Genomic DNA, 25,408 nt, shown 5'->3' with positions numbered 1-25,408 from the left:
GGCCTGCACAGTCACCAGATCTAAATATTATTGAGCCACTTTGGGGTGTTTTGGAGGAGCGAGTCAGGAAACGTTTTCCTCCACCAGTATCACGTAGTGACCTGGCCACTATCCTGCAAGAAGAATGGCTTAAAATCCCTCTGACCACTGTGCAGGACTTGTATATGTTATTCCCAAGATGAATTGACGCTGTATTGGCCGCAAAAGGAGGCCCTACACCATACTAATAAATTATTGTGGTCTAAAACCAGGTGTTTCAGTTTCATTGTCCAACCCTTGTATGTACTACTGCAGAAAGTAGTTTACCCGAGAGTCTTTTATTGTCATTTTAAAAGTTTCTAAAAACCAGTGTTATGATACTTCCTTTCATACCATAATCGACATGCACTGAGCTGATTGGACGCAGCTGTGAGGCTTGCACAGTTTTTAGGGCTAAAGTGCAAAACAACCAAGAATAGTTGAAAAGCATAAAGCTCCAGTTTGTGTGCAGTTATCAGTCAGCTGTAGCCATATCAGCCAGTTCCACAACCTCTCCTGCTCCCTGGAAAGTTAAATGATGAATCCCTTATCTTCCAGGGAGCAACCTTTTCCATACAAAAAGAAATGGGAGATTTCTATACATTTCTGAGGACTTAAAATGTATGTAATGTCAAACCAAAGATGATGAAAACAACGGGAGCTAATCACTAAAATCAAGAATCTGCTGTATTAATTCACTAATATTTCTTCTCTACCGATTTAACTAAGCAATAAAAAGGATATAAACAAACAGAAATTGACTAACAAAGGCCAACACTGCATATTAATCTACAAGCTGTTTGCTTAAGAAATGATTTATAATCTAGAAACAAGCAATCAGCTACAAGGGTTATAACCGGTTTAAATCTAAAATTTATTAAGAGCATGTCCGTTTCTCACAAACTCCGAGGAAGAGGGTTTATTTCCTAATTTTAAGGTGTAATATCCAGCATTTATCTTAAAAGGGACAGAACTTAAAATCTAGACAAGTTTATTTGAATAGCTCCATTCATTCATAAAGAAATCCAAAGTGCTTCACAATACTTAAGAAACAAAAATCTTTTATCTCTGGTTAAGAGATCTTAATACGTCAACCACATAAAAGCTTTTCTTTTTTTATTTTATTTTGTTTTGTTTTATTCATTTATTTATTTTACCATGTCCGGTCCGGCAGAGTATCGCTCAGAATTGTTGCCTGAGTGCCAAGAAATTGCCCAACAGATTTACTTTCACAAGCAGAGCATCACAGCTAATGCTTTAAAGCTCTGCTTGATATTTATAAAATAAACTTTATTATAAACTTCTTTGGGAATATTTCAATTGTTACGGACACGGAGACTGAAATGAAAAGGAAAACAGAATCTTGAAAAAGAGAGAGACGGGGCAAAAGGGAAAAAGGGGAGAAAAGGAGGAAAGAGTGGAGGAGAGAAAGAAGGATGAAGAGAATAAAAGATTACACCCTGCTTGCTTATACACCTGCAGCTGTTTTTTTTTTTTTTTAACAAAATAGTACACGGTATTTAGGAATGTAAAATGTACTTAGTGAGAGGTGCAGCCCAATATAGAACATCTGTGTATCTGTCAACACCTGAAGCTTAACACCTGTGAGTATGAGTGTGGATGCGCTTTTGTATACAAGGTTTCTCCACAAAAATATGCAATAGCGAGTGTGAGGACCCACCGACCTGCCCCGTGGTCCCCGGGGAGACACTGAGGAGATCCGAGCCACAGACATCCAAAGGCCCTGCAAAGCACAGGAACCCCAGGAGAACCACCCCCGGGACTACCTCAATCCCCCCAGAGAAGAGCAGTGGAGAGTCCCAGGGGAGCCACCCAGCAGTGACAATGCAGAAACCCCAGGGAGCTGCAGCGACGAGCCCGCCGGCAGCCGTCCACGCCCGAGCAGATCCAGCCATGGACCTAGAGACCCAAGACCCCAGGACACACCACCCCCCAAGCAGAGGCCCGACAGAGCCCAGGGGGCCAGGCCCCGGCAAGCAGCCACCGGGAGTGAGCCAGCACACACGAAAGCACCCGGCCCTGGACACCGAGAACCACAAGTACACCAGCGGGCAGAGACTCCAACCGCCGGCAGGTAGTGTGGCGGGGAGGAAATAGGCCCGCCTAAGCTGATCCAGGAGAGGGGAGCAGTCCAAGACCCAACCTGTCACAAAAAACAAAACAAAAAAACCCCCCAAAAAACAGGCACTCAAAGTCACAATCACCCACTCCCACCCTCGTGCATACACATAAAATCACTTGCACCCAACGTAAAGACAAACAACAATGGACGTCATACACTCACTCACACTCTCCATGCATACTCTATACTCCCAGGTCCAGGCGCCGGTACCCCCAAGGGGCAACCAGCCCTCGGACCCAGGAGGTGGTCCCCCCAGGAAGTGGATACCACCCCTCCACCCCACAGGCTGCAGACCCTCCATGACACCCCCCCTCACCGCCCCGACCGCCAGCCACAGACCGGCGCCCGACCATGGGCCAGAACCACAGAAGGAAGCAGTGGAAGAAGGCCACGGCAGCACCAGGCACCCCGCCCACCCCACCCCCAAACCCCGGGGGCGCCCCAGCCCGCTGGCCACCGGTACCACATAAAAGCTTTTCATCAAAAAGTCAAAATGCAAATTTCAAATTTTAATCTTATCAACAGTCACATATTTCAGTCACTCAGCAGTGATCTCTTAGTAATAGTCTTAGATTAAAAGCTACAGTAAACAATGTTTTCATTTGCGGTTTAAAGGAGCCAAGAGTTTCTGCACACCTTGAAGTATCACTTGTGTTTGTAATTTCCACCACATACTGTCAAAGTTCAAGCTGGCTTATTTCTGAACTTGGTGCGTTGTTTCGCCCCCAGGACTACATGCAGTATAAATCGTGTGTTGTTGAACTGAATCAGCTGCTGTTAGTAGTTGTCCAAGAGTTGAAGGAGTCTAATTTGTTTTCATTACATGGCAGGAAGGTAATAGATCAGCATTCAAAACTGTTATTTTACTATCATTTTTAAACAGACAGAATGATTCCACTTTTAAATGCTCTTTAGCATCCTATATCAACAATTAGCTTGGTTAGGTTTACCAAACCAACTGTCTCTGTATGTTTACTGCTGAAAATGTAGATTCTTAACTGTGAGATCTCTTCAAGGCATTTGTAAATGTTGAATAACAGAGAGAGGTTGAAAGCTCAAAAGAATAAAGCCAAGTGGCTTTGCTGTAATCATTCAGCCTTCCTGTCACTGCTTTAGCTAGATTTTAGCAGCTATTAGTACTCAGGACTTTACAATCTGCACATCAGCACCTTAGCCTGTACAAAAATATTTGGACTTGAGTCGAGCTATAGGGCAAACATTGTGAAAATTGAGGGTATTTGATATATAAAGCATCATCATCTGCCTGTTTTTCCTTTTTTCAGTTTCTGCTCTCTGTTGCAGACTTTTCCATCAAAGTAGCGTATGAGTTACAGCTTCTGTGCTTCCTCTTGTTTCATTTTAAACACCACACTGCTACTAAAAATAGCCAACCTTGATTCTTCATCACTGGGAAACAAACAGCATCCACACCGAAGAGTGTTATTATTACAACCTGGTTGCACTCACTGATCAGGAAAACATCAAACCATTGGGTTTCTGAACGGGTAGTCACTGGTCGGTGTGAGCCAAGCTGAAAATTCACAGATTCTGGTCACCAGCCAGTTTCGCTGTTCATTTATCATACAGATCATGCTTTAATGTGTGTTAATACAAAATAGTAGGCAGGTCATGTCCAACACGTCTCTGTTTGAGTTCAACCCAGCACCAGTTCAGGTAATAGGCCCCATAACTGATGTTTTCTACCTGACTTTTCCTGCTTTTTTCACATATATTAGTAAGGTAGCTTTCTAGTTTAAAAAAAAAATTTATATTAACTAAAGCAGCACCGAAGATTAAATAATAATGACGCATTACAGACTGTAACAGGTGAAATAGAAGTCACCTGTCAGTGTTAGAACATATAGGATCTTATAGACCACCACTTGTCTCTGATGTCTCAGGGTGCCAGTTTTATAGACAGACATTTTTGGACCACAAAGTTGAATTTGTTTTTTTCTTCCATGGTCTGTAAATGACTGAAACCTGAACTTCTGATAGCACTTCTCCAGGGGACTGTGTGAGAAATGGAGCAACACCAAGTCAGAAGAAGGCTTCTTTCTTGGCTTAAAGTCGAGTGTTGTTTTAGATTTCTGTCTGAATCTTGTTGGGCTCCTGAAACAGTAATTGCAATTTTTCTTGAGCAAGTATATTATTGTATATTATAATATTTTTTGTTCTGCTGTTAAACAACATGTTTTTTGTTTTATATATGTGTGTGCTCTGCAGATCTGATCCACTGCACCAATGAGATGAACGTGAACATTCCCCAGCTGGCAGACACTCTTTTCGAGCGAACAGCCAACTCAAGCTGGGTGGTGGTCTTCAAAGCCCTCATTACCACCCACCACCTCATGATGTACGGCAACGAGGTACGGGACACACACACACACACACACGCGCGCACGCACGCACACTCATCTCTATGCATGAAAACCCCGCCAGTGCCGTCTGTGCAGACTACATCAATAAGCACCGTTATTACTCAACTCTGTCTGGCATGTTCATAAATACAAACACATTTGAATGTTTTATTCATGTCCACATCATCGGTTTGATCAGAGGGAGACTGATGTGTGAGGGATTGAGAAAGCATGCGGACGTATTGAGGATGTACACGTCGGACATGAAGCTTGGAGTGATTGAAAGGGCTCTGGAGTGCAGAGAAATTAGCGGGCTTAGTACCAGCTGGAGGGAAGATGGTGAGACAAGGATGGAAGCAGATGATTAAGCAAATGAATTTGCTTTACAAAAACATTACTAGAAATAAAAAAAGAACCTTCTCTATAATCTGATGGTCTTTACTTATTTGACAGTGTAACTCACTAGATGTAAAACCACTGAACTAAACCTGGTGATCAGTCATTTATATTTACACATCCTCTCTTCTGTTTTCGGTGTATTACTGCATTGAAATTCCCCTTAGCTTTAGGAAACAGCCTAAAATAAAATGATGTGACTGAAGTTTAGCTCGTACAATAAGGCAGATCTGCCGCAATAGCTTTTACTGCTTAGTGGTTGTTGATGAAGCTTTCTTTCGTCACCATCCTTTGTTTTCTGGGAAAATCCTGCAAGTGAAATAAAGGAAACAAAAAAACAAAACAAAAATACAATCACCCCCCCCCCCCCCTTCAAATTTAAAGAGATCCCTGGAAAACAGTCAATACTAGCTGGTTAACTAGTCAGGCTCTCCGTGCATAGCTAGCCTGCAGTCCGCTGCTGAATAGACATGCAGCTTGTAGTTTCCGTCCCACCTTGTCAGTCTACGTTGATTTGTGGTTGGAAATATTTTAAAACATCCAAATTTGTCTTTCTTGTAATTGAGAGAAGAGTGCAGCAGTCTTGGAGCCAGCTGACAAGCAGTGTTCAGCTGTGGTTGGGGTCAGGGCAGTGCCATGTCAGTCTATGCTCCATACAGCCTGGTGAAAACTCTGGTCACTGCGGTACTTTCTCTGGTCTTCCAACTGTAGCAATGTTACGATGAAAACGTTTAGGCTTTGTAAAACTTTAACTCTTTAAAATCTTCATACCGTTAACAAGGTCCGTGGCTTTTTATGGTGACTTTCAACATTGGAGCTCAAGACCAGTTGGAACATCCCCTCTGTGTTCCACACACTTAAGCAGAACAACAAAGTAAAGTTTCTGTGAACACACAGCCTTAGTGGTGAAACAAATCAGAACAGAGGGATACTGATACTTTTAAGCAAATACAGTTGCCCTTTCCTTTTTAGTTTAGGTTTGTTGTTTATATTGGTTAAATTTGATGTGAGTTGGTTTCCCCAAAGAGTGGGTGTGGACACACCACAGCTATCAGTTGTGCCAATCTGATGAAAATAAGAGGTTTAATGGCTGTAAACCCTGATGCATTATGCAATTCTAAACCTCATTTTTGATGTGAGGTTTTAACCGGGATCATTTTACTCATGTGAACATTACAAATAAAACTAAAACACTACAAACTCAACATGATCAAGTTGCCAAACTACTCTCTACACTAATCAAACACATCCAAACACCAACACTTCCTGTTGCACATTCCTTTTAATTTCCTCCAATTTAGAGAAGCATTCCTTCCCTTTTTCAGACGGGGTCCACTCGAGTCGGCATTGCGTAACACTTCCTTTTGATGGTTCTATGTTTGTTGCGCTAACATACATTTCCTGAAAAGAGGAAGAGCCGAGTATGAGATTATTGCAGCTGATCTAACTTTAGACCAAACAGCCACTGCTTTCAAGCCTTTTTTTCCAGAACGGTGGATTTGACAAACTCAGATGTTGTGTTGGTGCTGGTTCAGATCCTCTAGAGTCCAAGCGGAGCCTTCAGAGATGAGACATATAGATAGGCCAAGGGCTGACAGGGACATGGCATTGGGAGCTGTCTCCTTCCCAGAAAAGGATTGCTCAGACTGTGGATTTTCTGCAACCTTTTTGATAAATGAAATCATGCTAAGTAGGTCACTGCAGCACAGCAGGAAGTAGCTCAGAGGTATTCCCAAACTGTTGGCTGATTTCTCTCTGAATCATCACTGCAGATTGAACCTTTTGGTTGTGTGTCGCACTGTGCCTTCACCCTGATTGCAGCACTATGCTAATTGCCTTCTTCAGTGTTAGCAGCCGGCAGCTGATAATCGCTGTGTCCTACTGTCCCGATTGAGTTGTGACAGTTAATGGCTAATCTGCGTTACCAGAAATAGTTGGGATCATTTTCTCTTAATGTAGATTATTGTTACAATTTAATGATTTATCTTTCACGATAAGATGGTGATTTTAAAGTAATGCATCAAGTATTCACATTTGCAGCTGAAACTGCTGCACTGTTGATGTGGGTTGTTATTCCTTTACTTGGCCTGTAGAAGGTAGATAAGCAAAGCTTTGAATATGAACTGTATATTGTGCAGTGCTATAATCTTGTTCTATAAATTAAAGGCACGGGCCATGTAAGCATTAATAATTCAGGTGCCACACACATTTAAAATGCAGTATTTCATTGCCAATATGTGCTGCTCACTTATTAAATGTAGGAGCTAACTAAGTGTGCAGTGCAGTAATTGAAAATCTCACGCTACAAACGCAACCTCGCTATACTGCAGCTGGCGCGTTTCTGTTCCAGGCCCCAGTAAGTGATGATTCAGGCCACGGCGGAACGCAGGCATGTTCTCATCAGGCCTGTCAGGACGGCGGTGCTGACCCAGGCTCAGAGGGGCCAGGTGCCTCGCAGCCAGAGCATCCATTATTGTCGAGGCAGAGAGAAAGCCGGCAGTAAACTTTAAAACAGCAGACTATTGGAATTGAGGTCAATAGACTTCATACTTCCCTCTGATGGCCCCTCATGGAAGTAAAGATAATTTTAACAAAGAAAAAAACACCGTGTTCACCTCAAACGGCTCATGGTGGAGTTTGATGTAAAAGCTAAGCACGGAATATTTCTGCCTTCTGTATTGTTAAATGTAACATTTTCCCAGCTGGAAACATTTACTGATATTTACTGATGTCACCCTGCCAAAACTTTCACTTTCTCTGCTTAAACCTCTGTACCCTAACACTCACAAGGCTGTCATGGATGAAAGAAATGTCTCAAAGAAATGTCACTGACTATATGAAGAGCATGTGAAGGAAGAAGAGGACAGATTACAATGAAAGCAAAGTCTGACCTGTAAGGAATATCTGTGATTTGTAGCATTCAAGTCCAGACAACCAAGCTTGGCCCTAAAACACAACGCATACTTTTACTAAAGGATGTAGTAGAGATCTGTTTTATTTCTAATTTGAATTTCAATTGAAAATTTCACTTCAAAATTGTCCGAAACCTACCTTTTTGCATGCAGGGAATGTGTCATTAAATATGGTGGTCATGGTAGCATCATGCTGTGGGGATTTGTTTCCTGGAAGAGAACCTCAAGGACAAAGCTTCACCTTACTGCAGGGCAACATACATGCATAGAAAGTCCAGACCAGGGGTCAGCAACCTTTAGATGCACCCCTGCTCCAACACAGCTTAATCAAATGACTGAATTACCCCTTCAGCATACCATCACGCCTGAATCAAACAAGGGATTCGTTTGATTCAGGCGTGTTGGAACAGGGATGCATCTAAAAGCTGTAGGATCGTAGCTCTCGAGGACTGGAGTTGGAGATCCTCGGTCTAGACCAAAACAATGTAAGAGTTTGAGCTTTTTTTTGCGAAGAAGAATGGACAAAGGTTTCCATCTCCAGATTTGCAAATCTAGACAAAATAGTGTCCTTCAATTTTCCTTTTCACAATTATTCAGCCCTTTTTTGAAGGTGTACATAAAATCAGTTTTCCGGTTAAAACGTGACAAAATTTGAAAGATTAAAGCAGTTTGGATACTTTTTCTGTATGCTGTGAAAAGCAGCCGCTGGTTTCTGGCCAGCTCGGACTGTGCAGCTACTTTAAATGCAGCCAGTTTTCAGCTCTTGTCCTCTGTAATATATTCAGCTCTGTGCTTTGAACAAAATGAATTCTGGGATTTGCCATTCAGAGCAAATAGCAGTTGAATTAAGTTTTAATATCTCATCTTTGCCTCAGCTGCTGTATTCGTTAAAAGGTTTTCGGATCGTGATTGGAGTAATGGAGAGTTTTCATTGCGTGTGTGCGGCAGGTATTGATGCCCGTTTAGTTCTTCACCTGCAGTTTTTTCCTCTATTGGCTCACTCCTTGGTAACGCTGAGAATCTTGTGAGCAGGTTAGTCAATATGACTTCAATTTAACTTTTGTGATGCTATAAACCTTCTCTTACAGGCATCTCACAGGAGCGTTGCTGAAGGATCACTTACTGGGTTTAACTCCTGGGAGTTTTGGACAGATTAATTTAAGCTTTCCAACGCCTGAAGTTTAAATTGGCCACTAACTATGGGGGGAGCTGTGATGGGTGCCCTGACCTGACTCCCAGTCTGGCCTTTGTGCCAGTTGGTATCGTTTGTCAGCTTGTTCCTCTCCTTCTAAATCTTTTTTATCATAGACCAGCATGTACCAAAAACAATCTAGCAGGAAACCCCAAACAATGGATGAGAGAGCCATTTTCCAGCCCTGCCGCTTTTCCTCGATGGTCTGAGGACCAAACATCTAAACAAAGTTACAGAGAGACCGTAAGGGACTAATGGCAAAATGGAAAGGCCATCACTTGATGAAACTGCAACAACCAGAAAGATGAAATGTAAAACAATGTTGGAGATGAGCGCTGAAAATGAGAGAATGTGGTCGTGCTTAGGTCAAAGTTATTTTAAAATAAATTTCAGAGTTTAAAAGGACCAAACCCTATATTGGATTTTTTTGTGCATTTTTTTCTCCGAGAACAGGATTTTGCCTTTATCTTTTGGCAACTACGAAATATTTTTGTGCAGCAAAATAATTTTTTCTCATAAGTGTGGAAAAAGTGAAGTGGCCTCCTTTTGGCCAGCTGTCTGGCAGGTCTCCATACAGCTGGAGAAAACTGTGGTTGCCCTACTATTTTCTGTAGATTTAGATAGAAAAGACTTTAAACTTCAGGAACGGAATGGTAGCCTGCTTTAGCAACCCGTTTCTAGCGCTAAACTGCTCCTCTAAGGTCAGCATGAGCTAAAGCAAAGGGTGAGTTGTGGCACCTTTACGTGAAAGCATTCTTTGCAACAATAAAGCCCAACCTCTGTGTGAAAAGGGTTTTTCCTCAGAAATCTCTAAGGTGCAACCTGTAAAAAGCTGCGGGGAAAATCTAACATCGATCATTGAAAATAAACTGTTCAGCTGTTTTTATCAACAACCTAACTTACAGCTGATCTCAGAAGAATAACAATTCAGACTGCTCCCTGGCTCCCACATCGAATGTTTTCCAAGACAAACCATCACATCCTTTCCTGTTATTCCTCGGTTTGCTGAGAGGCACCCTAAATCTTCCCTAGACCTAAATGTATCCTCTAACACAATGCTGTGAAACCACATTTTTGTTTTAAAATGAGTTTGTTTTCAAGGGCAAGCTGAAAAATATTACCCATCATCCTTTTCTTCCTCTGTGCAGAGCTATTCTAAGTGCCAGAGGGGAAATTACAGTGTGATTGATTGCAACTCGGTGCATAAGGAATCGGGATAGAGAGCTGCGATTCTTTACATCCAAACTGGATGCTCGGAAAGGACAGTGTTTAGAGGTAGTGAGAGGAGGGATGTGAAGGGCAAGGACGGAATAAGAGGTGTAAGAGAGTCATTAAATACGTGAGAGGAGACTGGGATGGTCTGGCGAGGACACCAACGAAACTGCTGATGATAGCAGGGTGTGCTGCTCTCCTTTCTTCTACACAAGTGTTTGTGTGGGGGAGTTAAAAAAAAGAAATGACTGTGGTAGAGGTGCGAGTGAGACAACACTGGGTGCTTTTACGCCACCATGTCTCTGGGCCAATGGTCCATTGGCTTGGGTGACGCCATTGGAAGCTCTGTCATCATCGCACTCATTCTGCATTGGGGGGGCCAGAGACACAGATTAAAGTGAGAAGTAAAGGAAGACTGCTACAAACGGCAGCGAATAGGAGAATAGGAGTCCAAGTGGAAGAATGTAAGGGGGGACAAAAAAGGAAGCGAAAAGAGGGGGGGGTGTAGAAAGTGCTGACTCAGGCGCTGTAAGAAGAATCCCGGCCAAGGGGGATGTTATTTGTGAGCGTGTGTTCAAGGAGGTCACCGTGATTCCTTACAGCAGTCATGAGCAGTATCATCAGCAGTGATGATAATCGGAAAAGCTTAAACAGTGTTACCGTGTATTTCATATCAGCTGCTGGAATAGAAACGGAGACGATTAGCACACAGTATGAAAGGGCAGAATATGATGGATGTGTGTGTTGTATGAAGACTTCTGCTTTTTTCTAACTCCTGAACATCCTCTTTAGAAAGTGAAAACTCCAATAAACAACATACACTCGCACACACATTTCCTAAAAATGCACAGATTATTAATCAGTAAAAGAACTTAAATAAAAGTGTTTTTGTTTTTTGTTTTTTCCCCCCACTGAGCCCAGCGGGCTATACAGTGGAAGAGCCTGCTGGGTACAACAAGCTGAACAGAGACTGGTACTGGTTTTGTTGCCTAATGCTGCGTTCACTTCTCTAAATGGAAAATTTGTCGTTTCTTGTAAAGAATCCAGTTGAACTTTGTCACATTTTGTAATGTTATAAACACAAACTTAAATATATTTTAGTGGAATTTTATATGATTGACCAACACAAAGTAGTGCATAATGGTGTAGTGGAAGAACAATTATACATGGTTTTCAAATCATTTTTTCCCCCCAACAAACAACAATCTAAATACTGTTATGTTTTTATTCAGCGCCCCCTGAGTCAGTACTTTGCGGAAGCACCTTTCAGTGCAATGACAGCTGCAAGTCTACCAGGTCTGTTCATCCTGAGACTAATAATCTGCCTCATTTTCAAAAGAGCTTAAGCTTCGGAGGATCGTTTGATTGTCATTTGTCCGATAATTTTAAGGTCTTACTACAGATTCTCAATAGGATTTAGGTCTGCTTCCTCTAACAGGTTTCCTTCCAGGATTACCGTGCATTTACCTTCAAACATTCTTCCTGTCATCTCTCACCAGCATCCCTGTCGCTGATGGAATGAGAAGTACCTCCAAAGCATGATACGTCCTTCAATGTATAATATCATGGGGATATGTGTGTGGGTGATTTGCAGTGCTTTTCTCCACACTAAGCGATTTCCACAGGTGGACAGGTGACCTCTGAAAGTAATTGGTTGCACTGGATTTCATTTATGGGTGCTAGAACTAAAGGCGCTGAATGTCAATAAATTCTGCACTTTTTAGATTATCTAAGAAATATGGAATACCGTGAGTCGTTTTCACTCACCTTTACACGTGCTACTTTGTGTTGGATAACATGAAATCCCATTGAGATTTGCGGGTTTGACAAGACGTTAAAACGTTCCAAAAGGCATGAGTTCTTTTGTCAGGTAGTGTATGATCAGTTTTTTATTGACCAATCACAGCCAACCAAATGCAGCTTGAAAGAGGAGCGTTTGTTGAGGCTTGAATTATGCCTAAAGAGTTGCGCATGATGCTGTAGTAAGTAGAGAGCATAGCAGTCTTAGCTTCCTAAAAGCAGTTGTTGATTTGAGTCGTCAAAGGTAGAAAACTGCCCCAGATTACATAAATCATTTTGGATAGGCAATCTTTTTAGCTTTTGTGCACCAAGTAAAAATACAGTCAAGAACCCAGTTGTATTTTGTGTTAGAAGTGACTTAATAGTAATTTTTTCCCCCTAAATGTTACACTCTTGGTTTATTCATTTGGCTTTGTCTAACCATTTTACTTATCTTGCTATCTCTGACAGAAAACATTGTTGATGCTTCATATTTCCCCTATCTTAACTTCTCCCACAGTGCACCCCGCTGTGGAAGGCAGGGGGCTGGTGCTGGCATTGACTTAGTAATAATGCCTAGACTCATCAACAGAATAGGGAATGTTTTCAGTCATATAGGCCCCCCACATGAAAGGCTCTGCGTTTCATGTTTTTTGTAGTCATAAGCTCTACCTTTTGAGATATGTTACTCTTCAAGGCTGTCCTCAAGTGCCAGGTTTAATTAGAAGAACACTAATTAGCTCTGTGGGTGCCACTAGTATCTATAATTGAACCTAACACTGTACCACTGCTTTCTTTTTGTGGTTAATTGTTAAAAGCAGTTATGTTTTTGGTAGGATTGTAGAGAGCCACATAGATTTTATTAGAACAAGAAGATGCTTTCACATTATGATTAACTTATTCATCTGATGATCTTACAAATGTCTTTGATGGTCCCTGACAGTCACTTACATTATTGTTTTATACACTTGTCCTCTGTTTTGTTTTCTTTGGCTAGGTCATGTCCCAACATGAACACAAGTAACAGATTCATATGCCGTTCAGGGGATTTTTGAAAAATCGCTTCTCTTGTCACTGACTGAACTCTACTCTTAATCTCTGCTGTTGACTTGCTGTCTGTGGCTTTCAAATCAGCTGATGTAACATGTTTTAATGGTGTGTTCCAACTTGTTGGTGGTAAGAAGCTATTTTAAATTGAGAATGAATATAGCTGAACTCTTATAGATTAGGAGCATAGAGCAATAAAGAAAAACAATTTTTTCTTTAGGGGGGGTGATAAAGAAAAACGATTTAAGCTACTAAAAGCTATTGGATTTTAAGTGTTTGGGTTACCTTGCAGCTTAGAATATTGTGACTTTTAGCAATGAATTCACCGGTTGCAGACAACTTTAACATAGTTTAGTACAGAGGCAACCCACAGTCGGAGATATATAGTTTATTTATTTATCCTAACTAGGAGTCATTAAGTAAAATCATAGGTTCAAAAGGGCAAATAACCCAATATGAAGGCCTACCAACTTCATCGCAGGTTATTTTTTGTGGAATGACCATCACCTGATTTGTGCTTAGCAGCTACTGGGAAGAACACCGTGATATGATGCTGTTTATACCCACCCTTTGAAGCTGACATGATGTTAGAAAGCTTGACTGTTATCGCACAGGGTCATACGATGAAAGGAAGCAGGAACAGACTCTGTGCTTGCACAATAGCCGTCATGAAAACAACATGGGGGGAGCCCAGATGTCAGTCAAAGGGCTGATGTGCTTATAAAAAATAAGTGTATCAGCCTAATTACGTTGAAATACGCTGGCGAGAACCCTGAGATAGATTTATCACTGTACTGATCAATATTTTACGTTTTATATTGTTTCTGTTCAGAATAAAATAAAAGCAATTACAATTAAACTTGTTTTATATTTTTATGAAAAGCCATGACACAAAATGTCTTCAAAATGTACGTACGTTCTTCACAGATGCTGCAGCAGGGAACTCATAATTACATGACTTAATCTCATGCAATGCTATGCAAATGCTCTGTCTGCACTGATGAAGATAAACTCACCTTTATAAGCCTGATAGATGCACACCCTAGTTTCTGATTATTTCAGCTAGTAATTATTTAACTGCTTGGGGGCACTCAAAGTGTTGAACTTGCAGATGGTCAGTTGACATCCAAACTTTCTATGGCAATTATGGGAAATAGTGGGACTTTTTGTGACAATTTAAATATGTGTGCATGTGATTGTGGAATTAATATTGATATAATCAGGTGTCTTCCTTTTTAATATCTTATATATCCAGGAAATTCTCCTCTATTCCCATTAATTTGACTTAATTCTCGTGAAAATTCTCCAACTTTGAAAGTCCCTTGAATTTTGCAAGGGTATGCGTGGCACATACTGTCCAAGTTTTTTAACATCTGAACTAATTCCAGAAAGGGGCAATAGTTTTTCTTTTAAGCGAGAGAAAGGTTCAGGGGCCTCCTTTTTAGATAGCGATACGTGTGGAATGGGCAGTAAAACTTAGATCTCTCCATCACTTTCTTTGGCCTCTTCACCAAAGAACTTTAAAAACTGCGCTGATGGAACATTTTAGTGATGTAAAACCATGCCTTTTTTAAAACCGTGTTGTACCTTGGTGCCAGAAACGGGTTAGTACATTGTTTTAATAAACCAAAGCTCTGGTGCATGGGATTTGATGTTTGTGAAGCATATTCTTCCTTCCCGACTCCCTGACAGCGGTAGTTTGTGGATAGTATTTACAGGTAAACATGAACTTCATGATGTTGTACAACTAAGACTGGACTAAAACAAAAATAGAAGAAAAAACAATGTTTAAGGGTTTCAAATGATTCATGTTGCTTGGCTGCATCCCTGACCCAGCAGACACTCATTCACCAACAAGATGCAGCTACTCCCTGGGGAGCAGCAACCTACACACTATTAGCCTTGTCACCTTCTGGGTTCAGACCCACACACGAAAAGGTTCCTCTGCAGCCTGTGTGTACTCCTAAATATATAGACGTGTATATTTAATCCTATTGTCTTCAGCACCCATCCAGCGTCTCATTGCAACTGCTTCCTTCACACTTTGATTGGATTTAGAAGCTAAACGCTTGATTGCGTAAGAGAGGGAGAAGCACAAGGAAGGCGCTGGGGAGGAAGTGGAACAATCTCAGGCTGAATTTAGACCAGTTAAAAAGCAGCTTGTGTGTACATATTTGGTTTTACCTTGTTGCATACCTGTGGCCTTGTGCGCATGAGTAGGGTGGTGTGTGTTTGTTTGCACAAGGGCTGGTTTCATTCAGCGCAGCCTCATCACGACTCATTCTTCTTGTGTGAGTCATCACACTTCAGTGGAAGTCTATTACAGCAGATTCTGACGATTTGGTGCATGCGAGCACTGTTTGGACTGCAGATAAAAAATTATTTGCCTGGAGGCTCTCTGACCTCTGTTTGGACCCGAGTCTCCCTTCCTGGCGCATCCTTATTCCATGTAAACAGATAGTTGAATGTTTTGTCTCCTCTAATTTGTTAACGATGTTGCTTTTTAGCCCTCTCCGATAAGATCAAGACTGCCTTCTTTCATCTGAAGTATTTTTAACCAAGACATTGAATCTCATAACTTCTAGTCTTGTGGGCCCGCTTTGAAAGCAGAGAGAAATCTTCTCTGCCAAGATCAATAATTCCTGTGCTGGTGGTTGTTCATTGACTCTGCGTACACAGCGGCAGCTCCAAAGAGAGTTGAGCAGTAACTGTTTGAGCCTTCCTGTAATTATCTAATGTGACGTCAACAGGCTTCACAAGGTACACCGAGGTTTACGTATAACTTGGATTTATTTTGGGGGTTTTTGGGTTATCCAAACTTAGTCTAATTCAATTTTTGGGGCAGATTTTGGACTTCGGCTTGGATTTAAAATGTCTTGCTTCTCTTGGGAAAGAAAGGATGTGAAAAAGTGTCTTCCTATTTTTATCAGTGTTGTGGTTTTTACATTATTACCAAGAAGTGTGTAGGGCTGAATGCAGTGTCTTTGAATTTCAATTAAAAGTTTTAAATAAACTTTTTGAACTATACTGTTATAAAATCATCAGGAGAAAGCCAGTAATTATTTAGAAGAGAAAAAATGATCCGGTTAACGGAATAATCAAAAAGTCAGATTAATGTTATAATACAAGCACACTGCCGTTTTATATTTTTGCAGTTTATTTTTATGTGCGCTGTCAATGAGATTTAGTGGGTCATCGCACTGTAAAGAGCTGCGCTTAAGGCCAATATTTTTCAATGAAATTATATTTAGTATAATATAATTTATAATTAGTGTTCCCGACTCACTTCATAAGAATCGTCTTTTATCATATATCAGCTGATGAAGTTAATAAATCCTGCTATAAATGTTGTTTAACTCCCATTTTTCGGCCCTGCTGGTGCCAAAGAAAGATCAACTGATTGATATTGTGAAGTCTTCACAAGCACTAGTCATCATTGAAAACATTGTTAATAAATTAAAGTCTGTTATTAGGTTATCTGTGTGGAGGGATGATGCGGTTAATACTATGATTTCAGTGGCTAAACTGTCTCAAGACTAAAAATCCTAAAACAGAAGGAGGATTAAACATGAACAGGACTGGACATTTTTTAGTGACCCAGTAACGCAGCTCCTAGTTGGCTCTCAAGTTGTTAAAACCAAACTGGTTCTTTTGTAGAACCAACTATGAACTGGCTCTACCAGCAACTCTGGTTAAGTACTAGAACTGCTATGGTTGCAAAACCTTATCTGAGCTTCCATGGTCACTGTCACAGAGCCAACTTGACCAGTAAGTGTTAAGTGAGGGCGATGTGAGCTCCATTATAAGTTATGACTGTGTTGTCTCTTGCTGGTTCCATGATGCCGGCTTTGTTTGTCTAGGTAGTAGTTCAACATAGAAAATGTCCACCTGGAGTGAGTGACCTGTGAAAGGTTGAAATGGCCGAAAAGTCTTCAAATCTTTGAGGCAATATCAGCAATTCAGTTGCTTCAATTTAGTTGAAAGCCACTTGGTTCATTACCACCACCTTGTAGTCACACCAGCGCCTTCATTTAGTTGATCCTAACTACCAGCTGGATACAATCATAAGCTCCTTACAGAGGACACTTCACATCAAGGTATACACATTTTGCACGCCATCACTGTTCACACCTCTAAGCCACCAAAAGATTAGAAGATGAATCGGTGAGTAGGTGTGAAGTAGGGAGCAGAAAAAGCAGCGGGTGTGATGCCATCTGTTTCAAATACGCATGTATGCCCATAGTCAAAAAGCTACAACAAAATATTTTGAAAGATGTTTATTTAAACCAATCAGTATCAGCAGGTTAGACCTTTACAAAAGTTTACACATCTCTGGTCGATCCATCTTAAATGTCAAGGCATCCTCTATACGGCCACAAGTGTGACTTTAGTATCAGGCCCAAAACATGCAACCTAGAACAGAAACCAGTTGAATAATTCATATTCAGATTGAATGCTTTAGTTTACATTCAGTTCATTGAGCACTGAAATGGTCTCCTCAGGAACGATATTGGCTTCCCCTCACCATAACCTGTGACATTAGTTACTATGGTAGCTACCAACGCATTCAGTTTTAAAACGCTGGGATAGAGTTGAAGAAACGGGAGGTAGAGCAAGAGGGAGACTTGATCAAAGTTAGAGGCTCGTAGCACTGTTGTATGTATTGCTATTTTTCACAGCTGAGGCTAGGAGAGGCATCTTCATGCATCAATAATGCATTAGGTTGTTCTCCAATATGCTAACATGAATTATTTTATGAGCCAAGCCGACCTGTTTCTCCTTCTCCCCATCCTCCTCACCCCGAGGACTCAGTACATCTTGTTTTTGTATCCCGCTTTGGCTTCCCTTCTATTCTCAGACCCTTTTCTCAAAAATCTGAATCTCCTCTCAGAAGTACGTCTTTTCCTCCTTTGCTGAATAATATGGGGCTCAGCGGGTTTCTGAGTCTCCCTCTGTGTTTCTCTCCACATATCCACGCTCCTTTATAGATTTTCTCCTTTTTAACCACATCCATGCGTTCCAAGTGCCTCCGCCTTTGTGCGCTCTGCTGAAGGAGAAACGCAGATTCTTGTTAGATGGGGATTTTGATGAGGAAGAGAACTGTCAGCACACAAGAAGAGGCAGAAAATGTGAACTTGTGAAGTCTGAGCTTTACTTTTAATTATTTCTGAGTTTTCTACTATTTTTTTGTTTGTTTGTGGCCATCTTTTTTAAGCTTCTCTGTCCTTACTGTGGTTCATTCCGACACACTAATCTTGTACTATTCGAAGCAAGTTAGCAGATACTGCGTTGATGCAGTTCAAAAGCTAAAACCATTTGTCAATATTCAGAAAAACAGCAATTTGACAGACATTTAACAAGCCACAATACAGAGCCTACAGCCATGTAAGTGTCTTAATAAAGCTCGATCAGGGCTGAGTCGTGATTTGAGCTAAATATTAACATCACCATGGCAACTTCCTCTTAGAAACATGCAGAATTTAAAAGGGAAAGATTCCTATTCATTGTTACCACTCAGCTTTTAAGCACCTTGATATTTGATAATTAGCTTCAAACATCAAAACTTTAAAAGGTTTCTTGTTTCCTGCTTTCTAGGGATCAACTAAAGGACATTCATACTACTAATGTTTAGTGGATGTGGGGAAATATGGGGAGTTGGTAGTGTCTGTCCAACATAAAAAAATGTTAATGTAAATCAAAGACATGCCTTTCACTAGAGATGGTTAAAAGCAAATGAGAGCTCCATCACCAGAGGCGTGCCACTGGCAGAGTTCATGAAACGGCTGCATTTTTTTGTAGCTGCAGCTTCTCATCCTGAGAGTACTATAAATATTTGGGCTTCTTAATGAAATTTAATCCACAAATGACGACTTCAAAATATCCAATGCTTAGAAGTGAAAAATTCACCCTCATATGTTCCTAAAACTATACATTTTCTGACATCATGCTTCACAATGTTTCACATTAGTTCTTGTTATATGGACGTTCCATATTGGCATTGAGCTGTATAAGATTCTCATGGTATGATAACTTTGACTAAAAATACTACAACTTAGCAGGGAAACCTAAAAATATATACCTTGATCTGGTTGTGGAAAAGCAGCACAAATATCCTACTGCTGCTGTTGAAAGTTTATCAATGACATTTTATCTTACTTTTATTTACACACATAGACTCAGTACAAACACCCACTGAATTGATATTAACTGGTAATTTAGTCAGGCTATCTGTTCAGGTAGCCAGCCTGCAGCCAGCTGCCTAACAGACATGCTAACTGTAATTAACAACCTTATTATCACCCCTTTTTTCACTGATTAGGTAGGGGGCGGTGTCGCTAGTCAAAGCATATTTCAGTAAGTATTATTACTGTTAAATCCTCTTACAATGGGCTTTTTGTGAATATGAGCTCTATTATAGCAAGCTAGCATTAGATAGCGTAAGCTTACTCTCACATGTCCTGTAGTTTGTGTCTTTCCGTTCGATATACCATGGCTTCCCTCTCTCTTGTACCTCTCCACAGTGCTTTAGGTCTCGCTACTCGGAGCCTTTTCTGTCTGGCTTTCTTGTTTTATTCGTAGTCTGATAACAGCCATAAACGGAGCACCACTCTAGGCTGTTGTTGTTTTTTGTGTTTCTATTACTTCAATGTTACCTCAGACTGTAGTACCGCCTTGCTGCTGACAATCCCACCCCCAATGAGATGGTACTCACTTGTAATGGAAAATGAATCAAAGTGTGTTAAACTGACCTTACTCGAATAGATTAGGTACTAATAGAAAATGGGCATAAGAGTGAATAGCAGTGGACAGCAGCTGGGGAGAGCGCTACATTACTACGCCAAAACAAATTCCTTGTATGTCCAAACACGTACTTGGCAATAAAGCTTTTCTGATTCTGATTAGTCCACGCTGCATGCAGCTTGGTACACGCGATCATCAGTAATTCTATTTTTACATTTAAATACATGATTTAATGCTATTAGGGTGTCCTGTTTAGCAGGACAGTGGCTTTACAGGATTTACTGCTGTAGCAAGGTGGTAGTTTTAAATTTTACATCACCTCTGCTGTGAACACATATAGCTTATCCCTGTATGTTTCATCACTTCTGTTGATAATTGAGTGGTACGAGCCCTGAGAGTAACCCAGCTGTTACAGCAACCCCTAATCCAGCCATGCCTCCTGTATTTAGGGGTAAATTATCGTCCACAAATAAGAGTTTTTCCCCTGTCCTCAGTCAGCATATGCATAGACAGAAGAATAGGACTAGAAATCCATTTCTTTCTGCCTTTTTAAACAGTCCCAGAGGCCTTGGAGCAGTCAGTGCAGTGGATTCTAACACACTTCCCCGAATGCATTTTTCTGCTTACATGCACGCACACACACACACACACACGCGCACACACACACACACACACACACACACACACACACACTCCTTACACCACCAAGGGCTGGTTGTCTGCCAGATTTGGAACTGGCAAATGTGCAATTCTCAAATCATTTTAAGTCAGCTGGCCACAGTCTGCCCTAAAGTTTAAGATGGTTTTTGGAAGCCCGAGGCCAGAGCTCCCATTGCTGTGGACAACAGCCAAGACTGATTCCACAGCGCTCTGCTGGTCAGAGATGTGAGGAAGACGACGTAGCGAAGATGCTCTCAAGAGATGAAATGCAAGTTCGTCATTAATCTTTAGAGATGGAGTCCAGGCTACAGTCTTAAATCATTTCAATCCAAAGTTCGAGCCATTCAAGACTTTTCAAGACATTGTTCAACATGTTCCTCCTCTACAGTTAAAATAGGTAATGTTACATAAAAATAATATATTAATTATAAACTCTTGCAGAATTCCCAGTTATTAAACCCAACTCGATCAAATGCCACATGTGTAACAGGTTTACAGTAATAAAGATCTCTGCAGTTTTGTAATCGAGGTGATGAATGTGATTGACATTGTCCTGTAGCAGTAGCTAGACAGGAAGAAGGACAGGGAGAGAAGGAAATACATGCAGCAGATGGGTCAGGCCCGGGAATGGAACCAGGGACAACTGCGTTGAGGACTGTAGTCTCTACATATGGGTTCCTGCTCTACCACTGAGCCTTGGGGTGACCCTAGTCCTGTAGGATTCTTATCAAAGATAAAACATATCACAGTTTAAATAATTGGTTCTCTGTTGGCTGTAATCATTGCATTTTTAACAGCTTGGCTTTTCTCCTTGTCTCTGAGCAAACCTGAGCTGGGCGCCTCCTTATCTACCACTGTGGTTTTGTTTGAGGTGGTGGGTGAGAGAAGGTAGAAGATGAAAATGTTAAGGTGCTGCATCCTGGCCCATACAGAAGGTACACTATAGCTGTCTTTCATTGGGCTCGCATCTGGGTAAACATCTCAGTAACCTGAAGCATTCATAGCTTTGCATTGACTCACAGAAAGCTTTGTACCTTGGTGCTGTTTTGTAACAACTAAAACTTGAGATGCTCTGGGAAATTGACTGACTTTAATCGAACAATCTTCGGCTTGACTAGTGATGACCCGAGTCCGGCCAGATGGAAACTCCAATGCTTCAGCGGCAACGTTTTGTGCTGAAGTCAACACTTTTTGTTCTGAAAGTTGTTACTGAGGGAAGAACACTGAAAGTTAGTTATATTCAGTAACACCGAGGTGTTTAAAAAAAAAAAGTCTTATAAAGCCCAGAGAACTGAGAAGCCATTTGATAGGAAAGCCTGTTCTATCAGATGCCTACTTCTAAACAGGGATTGGTACTTCTTGCATTAATGTTGCTCTTTTAGCCTTCTGAGCTTTTAGCCCGTCTTTTATGGAAAATGCTTAATTCTTATATGGCTGTTACACAATGGCTGTGACTCTTAAACAATAAGAGGGGAACCTCTCCCATAGAAGTGAGAAAATCTATTTACAGCAGTAAATAGTGAAATGGAGGGGTACTGCTGGTTGGAGATGGAGTATGAAGATGTGTCAGTGGGAGGAGATGCTGGTAGAAAATGCAACCACCATGCTGGGCTAACGTTGTCTGGAAAATGGGACGTAAATCGCTCCCATCACCTGTTGAGTGACATCAGATCAAAGTGAATAAAGCTGTGTTTAAAACTGGCTTAGCAGGGACAGAGGGAACAGTGGAAAGATGTTTAAATAAACATGTTTTAGAGGCTGTAAATGGTGGATCATTCTGAATTATGATCTCAGTCACATATTCAACAATATTGTTTTTTTCTTGAGACCTAAATCATAAATAAATGAATAAAACTGTGGAGTTTGTTTGTGAATGTTGCCGCTGTTTCAGCTTTGGTTGGTTCAACAAATCTCAAGTGTTCATTTCAGTAAGAGTTCTTCCTGTTTTGTCCTTCACGTTTCAGCGTTTCACCCAGTACCTGGCCTCCAGAAACACTTTGTTCAACCTGAACAACTTCCTGGATAAGGGTGCTCTGCAAGGTAAGCTTCCTATGGAACTATGAGAAAGCCATGCAGTCGTATTTCATCTTACCACTGCACTACCATATGGGGTGGATAAACCTCAGAGTTAATTCAGACAATTAAAAATAAACAAAATGCATTAAAACATCTAGAGTCTGTCTCATAGAACCCATTCATGTTTTCCCTTCCTCTCTTTCAATGGTTCAGGTTACGATATGTCAACCTTTATCAGACGATACAGCCGCTACCTGAATGAAAAGGCCATGTCCTACAGACTGGTGGCTGTGGATTTCACCAAGATGAAGAGAGGGTAGGCAACACACACACCTACAATAATCTCAGCCACGCTGTGCCTTACAATCATTTTTACCATTGAAACTTTTTCGCAGTTTCATCCGGGGACAGCTTAAAACGTGAATAAATGTTATTTGGAGTCTATGTGACCAACATGATGTATCTGAATGATGAAGTGGAAGGATTATGAAGTCATGCATCAAACTGTGGCCTACATATGTATCACAGCTGCAGAAAGGCAGCCCCCCAGCATGGTGCTGCCACCACAATGTTACGCTGGAAGATGATGTTGTCAGACTGATGTGCAGCGCTAGTTTCTTGCCACGAATAGGCGTTTCCTGTGACCCTTGAATGGGTCCTGACTACCCACTCCTGAGCTTTGGATCGCTGCAGCTCCTCCAAAGCTAACAATTGGCCTCTAATCTGCTATTCTGATTCATGCTTTTATTGTCAGTTTAGGTGGACGTCCATGTCTTGGTAGGGCTGCAGCTGTGCCATGCTCTCCTCATTTTCAGATGATGAATTGAGTGCTATGCAAGATATAGAAAACAGACCTGACTTTTTCTATTAATGAAATGTTAAATATAGAACTGTATGATGTTTCTGCTCCTAACTAATGAGGCCACCAAACGTTCACACTCAGTTCTGATGTTAATCATTGCTAACACTCACTCAGCCAGGAAGTGAATCAACTTTTTTCCCCTTCTCGCTCTAAGACACCCACTGGATGAGTTATTAGAAGCTGTGCTTTAAAAATAAATGACTGCGCTTTTCTAGCAGGTTGTATCTGGAAGACCTGTGTCAGACTTCTGAGGCAAGTCTTGTTATGTTTAGAAATGTGTTTTCAGACGGTTGTTGTATGCTTTTCACCACCCCAAGCACTGAGAATAGAGGGAAAGCTTTGGTTTACTCTCCCACGTTCTGCATTGTTTTGTATTTCTTTCTTTCTCTGTGAATCCTAATTTAAAAGAACATTTGCAAAGTGTTTCTCCTCAATGTCTTCCTTATAACCGTGCGTTTGTGTGCTTCCTGTGTTGTCAGTGTTGACGGCGTGATGCGCACCATGAACACAGAGAAGCTGATCAAGACTCTGCCCATCATCCAGAACCAGCTAGACGCACTGCTGGACTTCCAGGTATCAGCTGTTTCAACGACACGTTTCATTTACTTTCCTATCAGAACCGAAAATGAGATGAAAACTTTGAGACCTCTTGTTTGACGGGGCATAGGATGAACGTAGTGCTGACCGACCACACGTTTTAGGGTGTGTGTAGATGGCAAAGACTGGAACCGGGTTGGGATTTTCTGAATTTTGCGGCTGTTTTGTTTTTCTGTGCCATCGAGCTTCAAAGACCGATAAGAATGATTTTTGATGGAAGGATCTCATTTGAATACAGAGTAAACGTGTGCTAGAATCTGCCTGTGGCTGTTTTTGTGTTTTATACGTGATGTTTCAAACAGCCTGTGATGATATGCTTTGCCCTAAAACCAGGAAGGAAAGGTGATGTTATCTAGAGAAAGCTCATTTTGCATAGCTGATGTGATCTCTCTATGACAGGTATGGTGATGTGATGAAGATCTCACATTCCTCTTCTTTCTCTCCTCCTCTCTGCAGGCCAATCCTAATGAGCTGACCAACGGAGTGATCAACTCAGCCTTCATGCTTCTCTTCAAAGACTCCATAAGGCTCTTTGCTGCGTACAATGAAGGAGTCATCAACCTGTTGGGTAGCACACATCCCTTTCTTACAAGCATGCCATGCTAATGTAAATAATTACAGCAGTTCTGATGCGTTCTTGGAAGCAAACTTTTATACATTCACCACCAGCTGTCACTTCCCAGGGTTTCTGATCTTTTAAGAAGGAATCATGAAAAAGACTTCAGCCAGTAGAAAAGTAGCCCAGTCACATAGAAATATTGCTTCCCAGTTTAAATTTTGTAAAGGTTTTAAGTGTTTCTTCTTCCTCTGTTTATAACCTGGAGAAACGTCTGCCCGTCAATCTCTTGAGATCTGCCTTCAGGCACCGCTGCATGAAAATCAGACAAAATCGCTGGTCTCGCTTAGGGACACTTCCCAGAAAAACGTGTCAGTGAGCAAGGTTAGCCGCTACAAAGACTAGTTCAACTTCTTCAGTGTAAATTTAAAAAAAAACAAAAAGCATCATATCATATCATCTGAAGTCAAAAACTCTGGTCTCAGAGGTTTTATTTTAGGATGGAATGAAGTGAAGTACGACAGCTTTCTCTCCTGTGGATTGAGGATGTGTTCATTTTGGAAACCAAAGCTCTGCTGTCCGATCAGCACAATCATACCCTATAAACGTTTTCACATGTTCCCATGTTACAGCTACAAACTTCTACAGGTCCTTCTCAAAATATTAGCATATTGTGATAAAGTTCATTATTTTCCATAATGTCATGATGAAAATTTAACATTCATATATTTTAGATTCATTGCACACTAACTGAAATATTTCAGGTCTTTTATTGTCTTAATATGGATGATTTTGGCATACAGCTCATGAAAACCCAAAATTCCTATCTCACAAAATTAGCATATTTCATCCGACCAATAAAAGAAACGTGTTTTTAATACAAAAAACGTCAACCTTCAAATAATCATGTACAGTTA

At 41.0% G+C, this 25,408-nt stretch overlaps 1 protein-coding gene across 1 annotated transcript in view; it reads left to right on the top strand.

Moving 5' to 3' along the window:
• si:ch211-200p22.4 (phosphatidylinositol-binding clathrin assembly protein) overlaps window positions 1-25,408 on the top strand; it is a 99,308-nt gene that overhangs the window by 25,666 nt on the left and 48,234 nt on the right. The window contains exons 2-6 of the mRNA XM_047386989.1: window positions 4,388-4,530; window positions 22,425-22,500; window positions 22,690-22,792; window positions 23,818-23,911; window positions 24,392-24,503. Of these exons, the coding sequence (XP_047242945.1) occupies window positions 4,388-4,530; window positions 22,425-22,500; window positions 22,690-22,792; window positions 23,818-23,911; window positions 24,392-24,503 (528 nt within the window). The remainder of the gene's footprint in view (window positions 1-4,387; window positions 4,531-22,424; window positions 22,501-22,689; window positions 22,793-23,817; window positions 23,912-24,391; window positions 24,504-25,408) is intronic.

Source organism: Girardinichthys multiradiatus, chromosome 14 (assembly GCF_021462225.1).
Source record: "Girardinichthys multiradiatus isolate DD_20200921_A chromosome 14, DD_fGirMul_XY1, whole genome shotgun sequence".
NCBI lineage: Eukaryota > Metazoa > Chordata > Actinopteri > Cyprinodontiformes > Goodeidae > Girardinichthys > Girardinichthys multiradiatus.
This window is presented reverse-complemented; position numbering and strand designations above follow the sequence as displayed.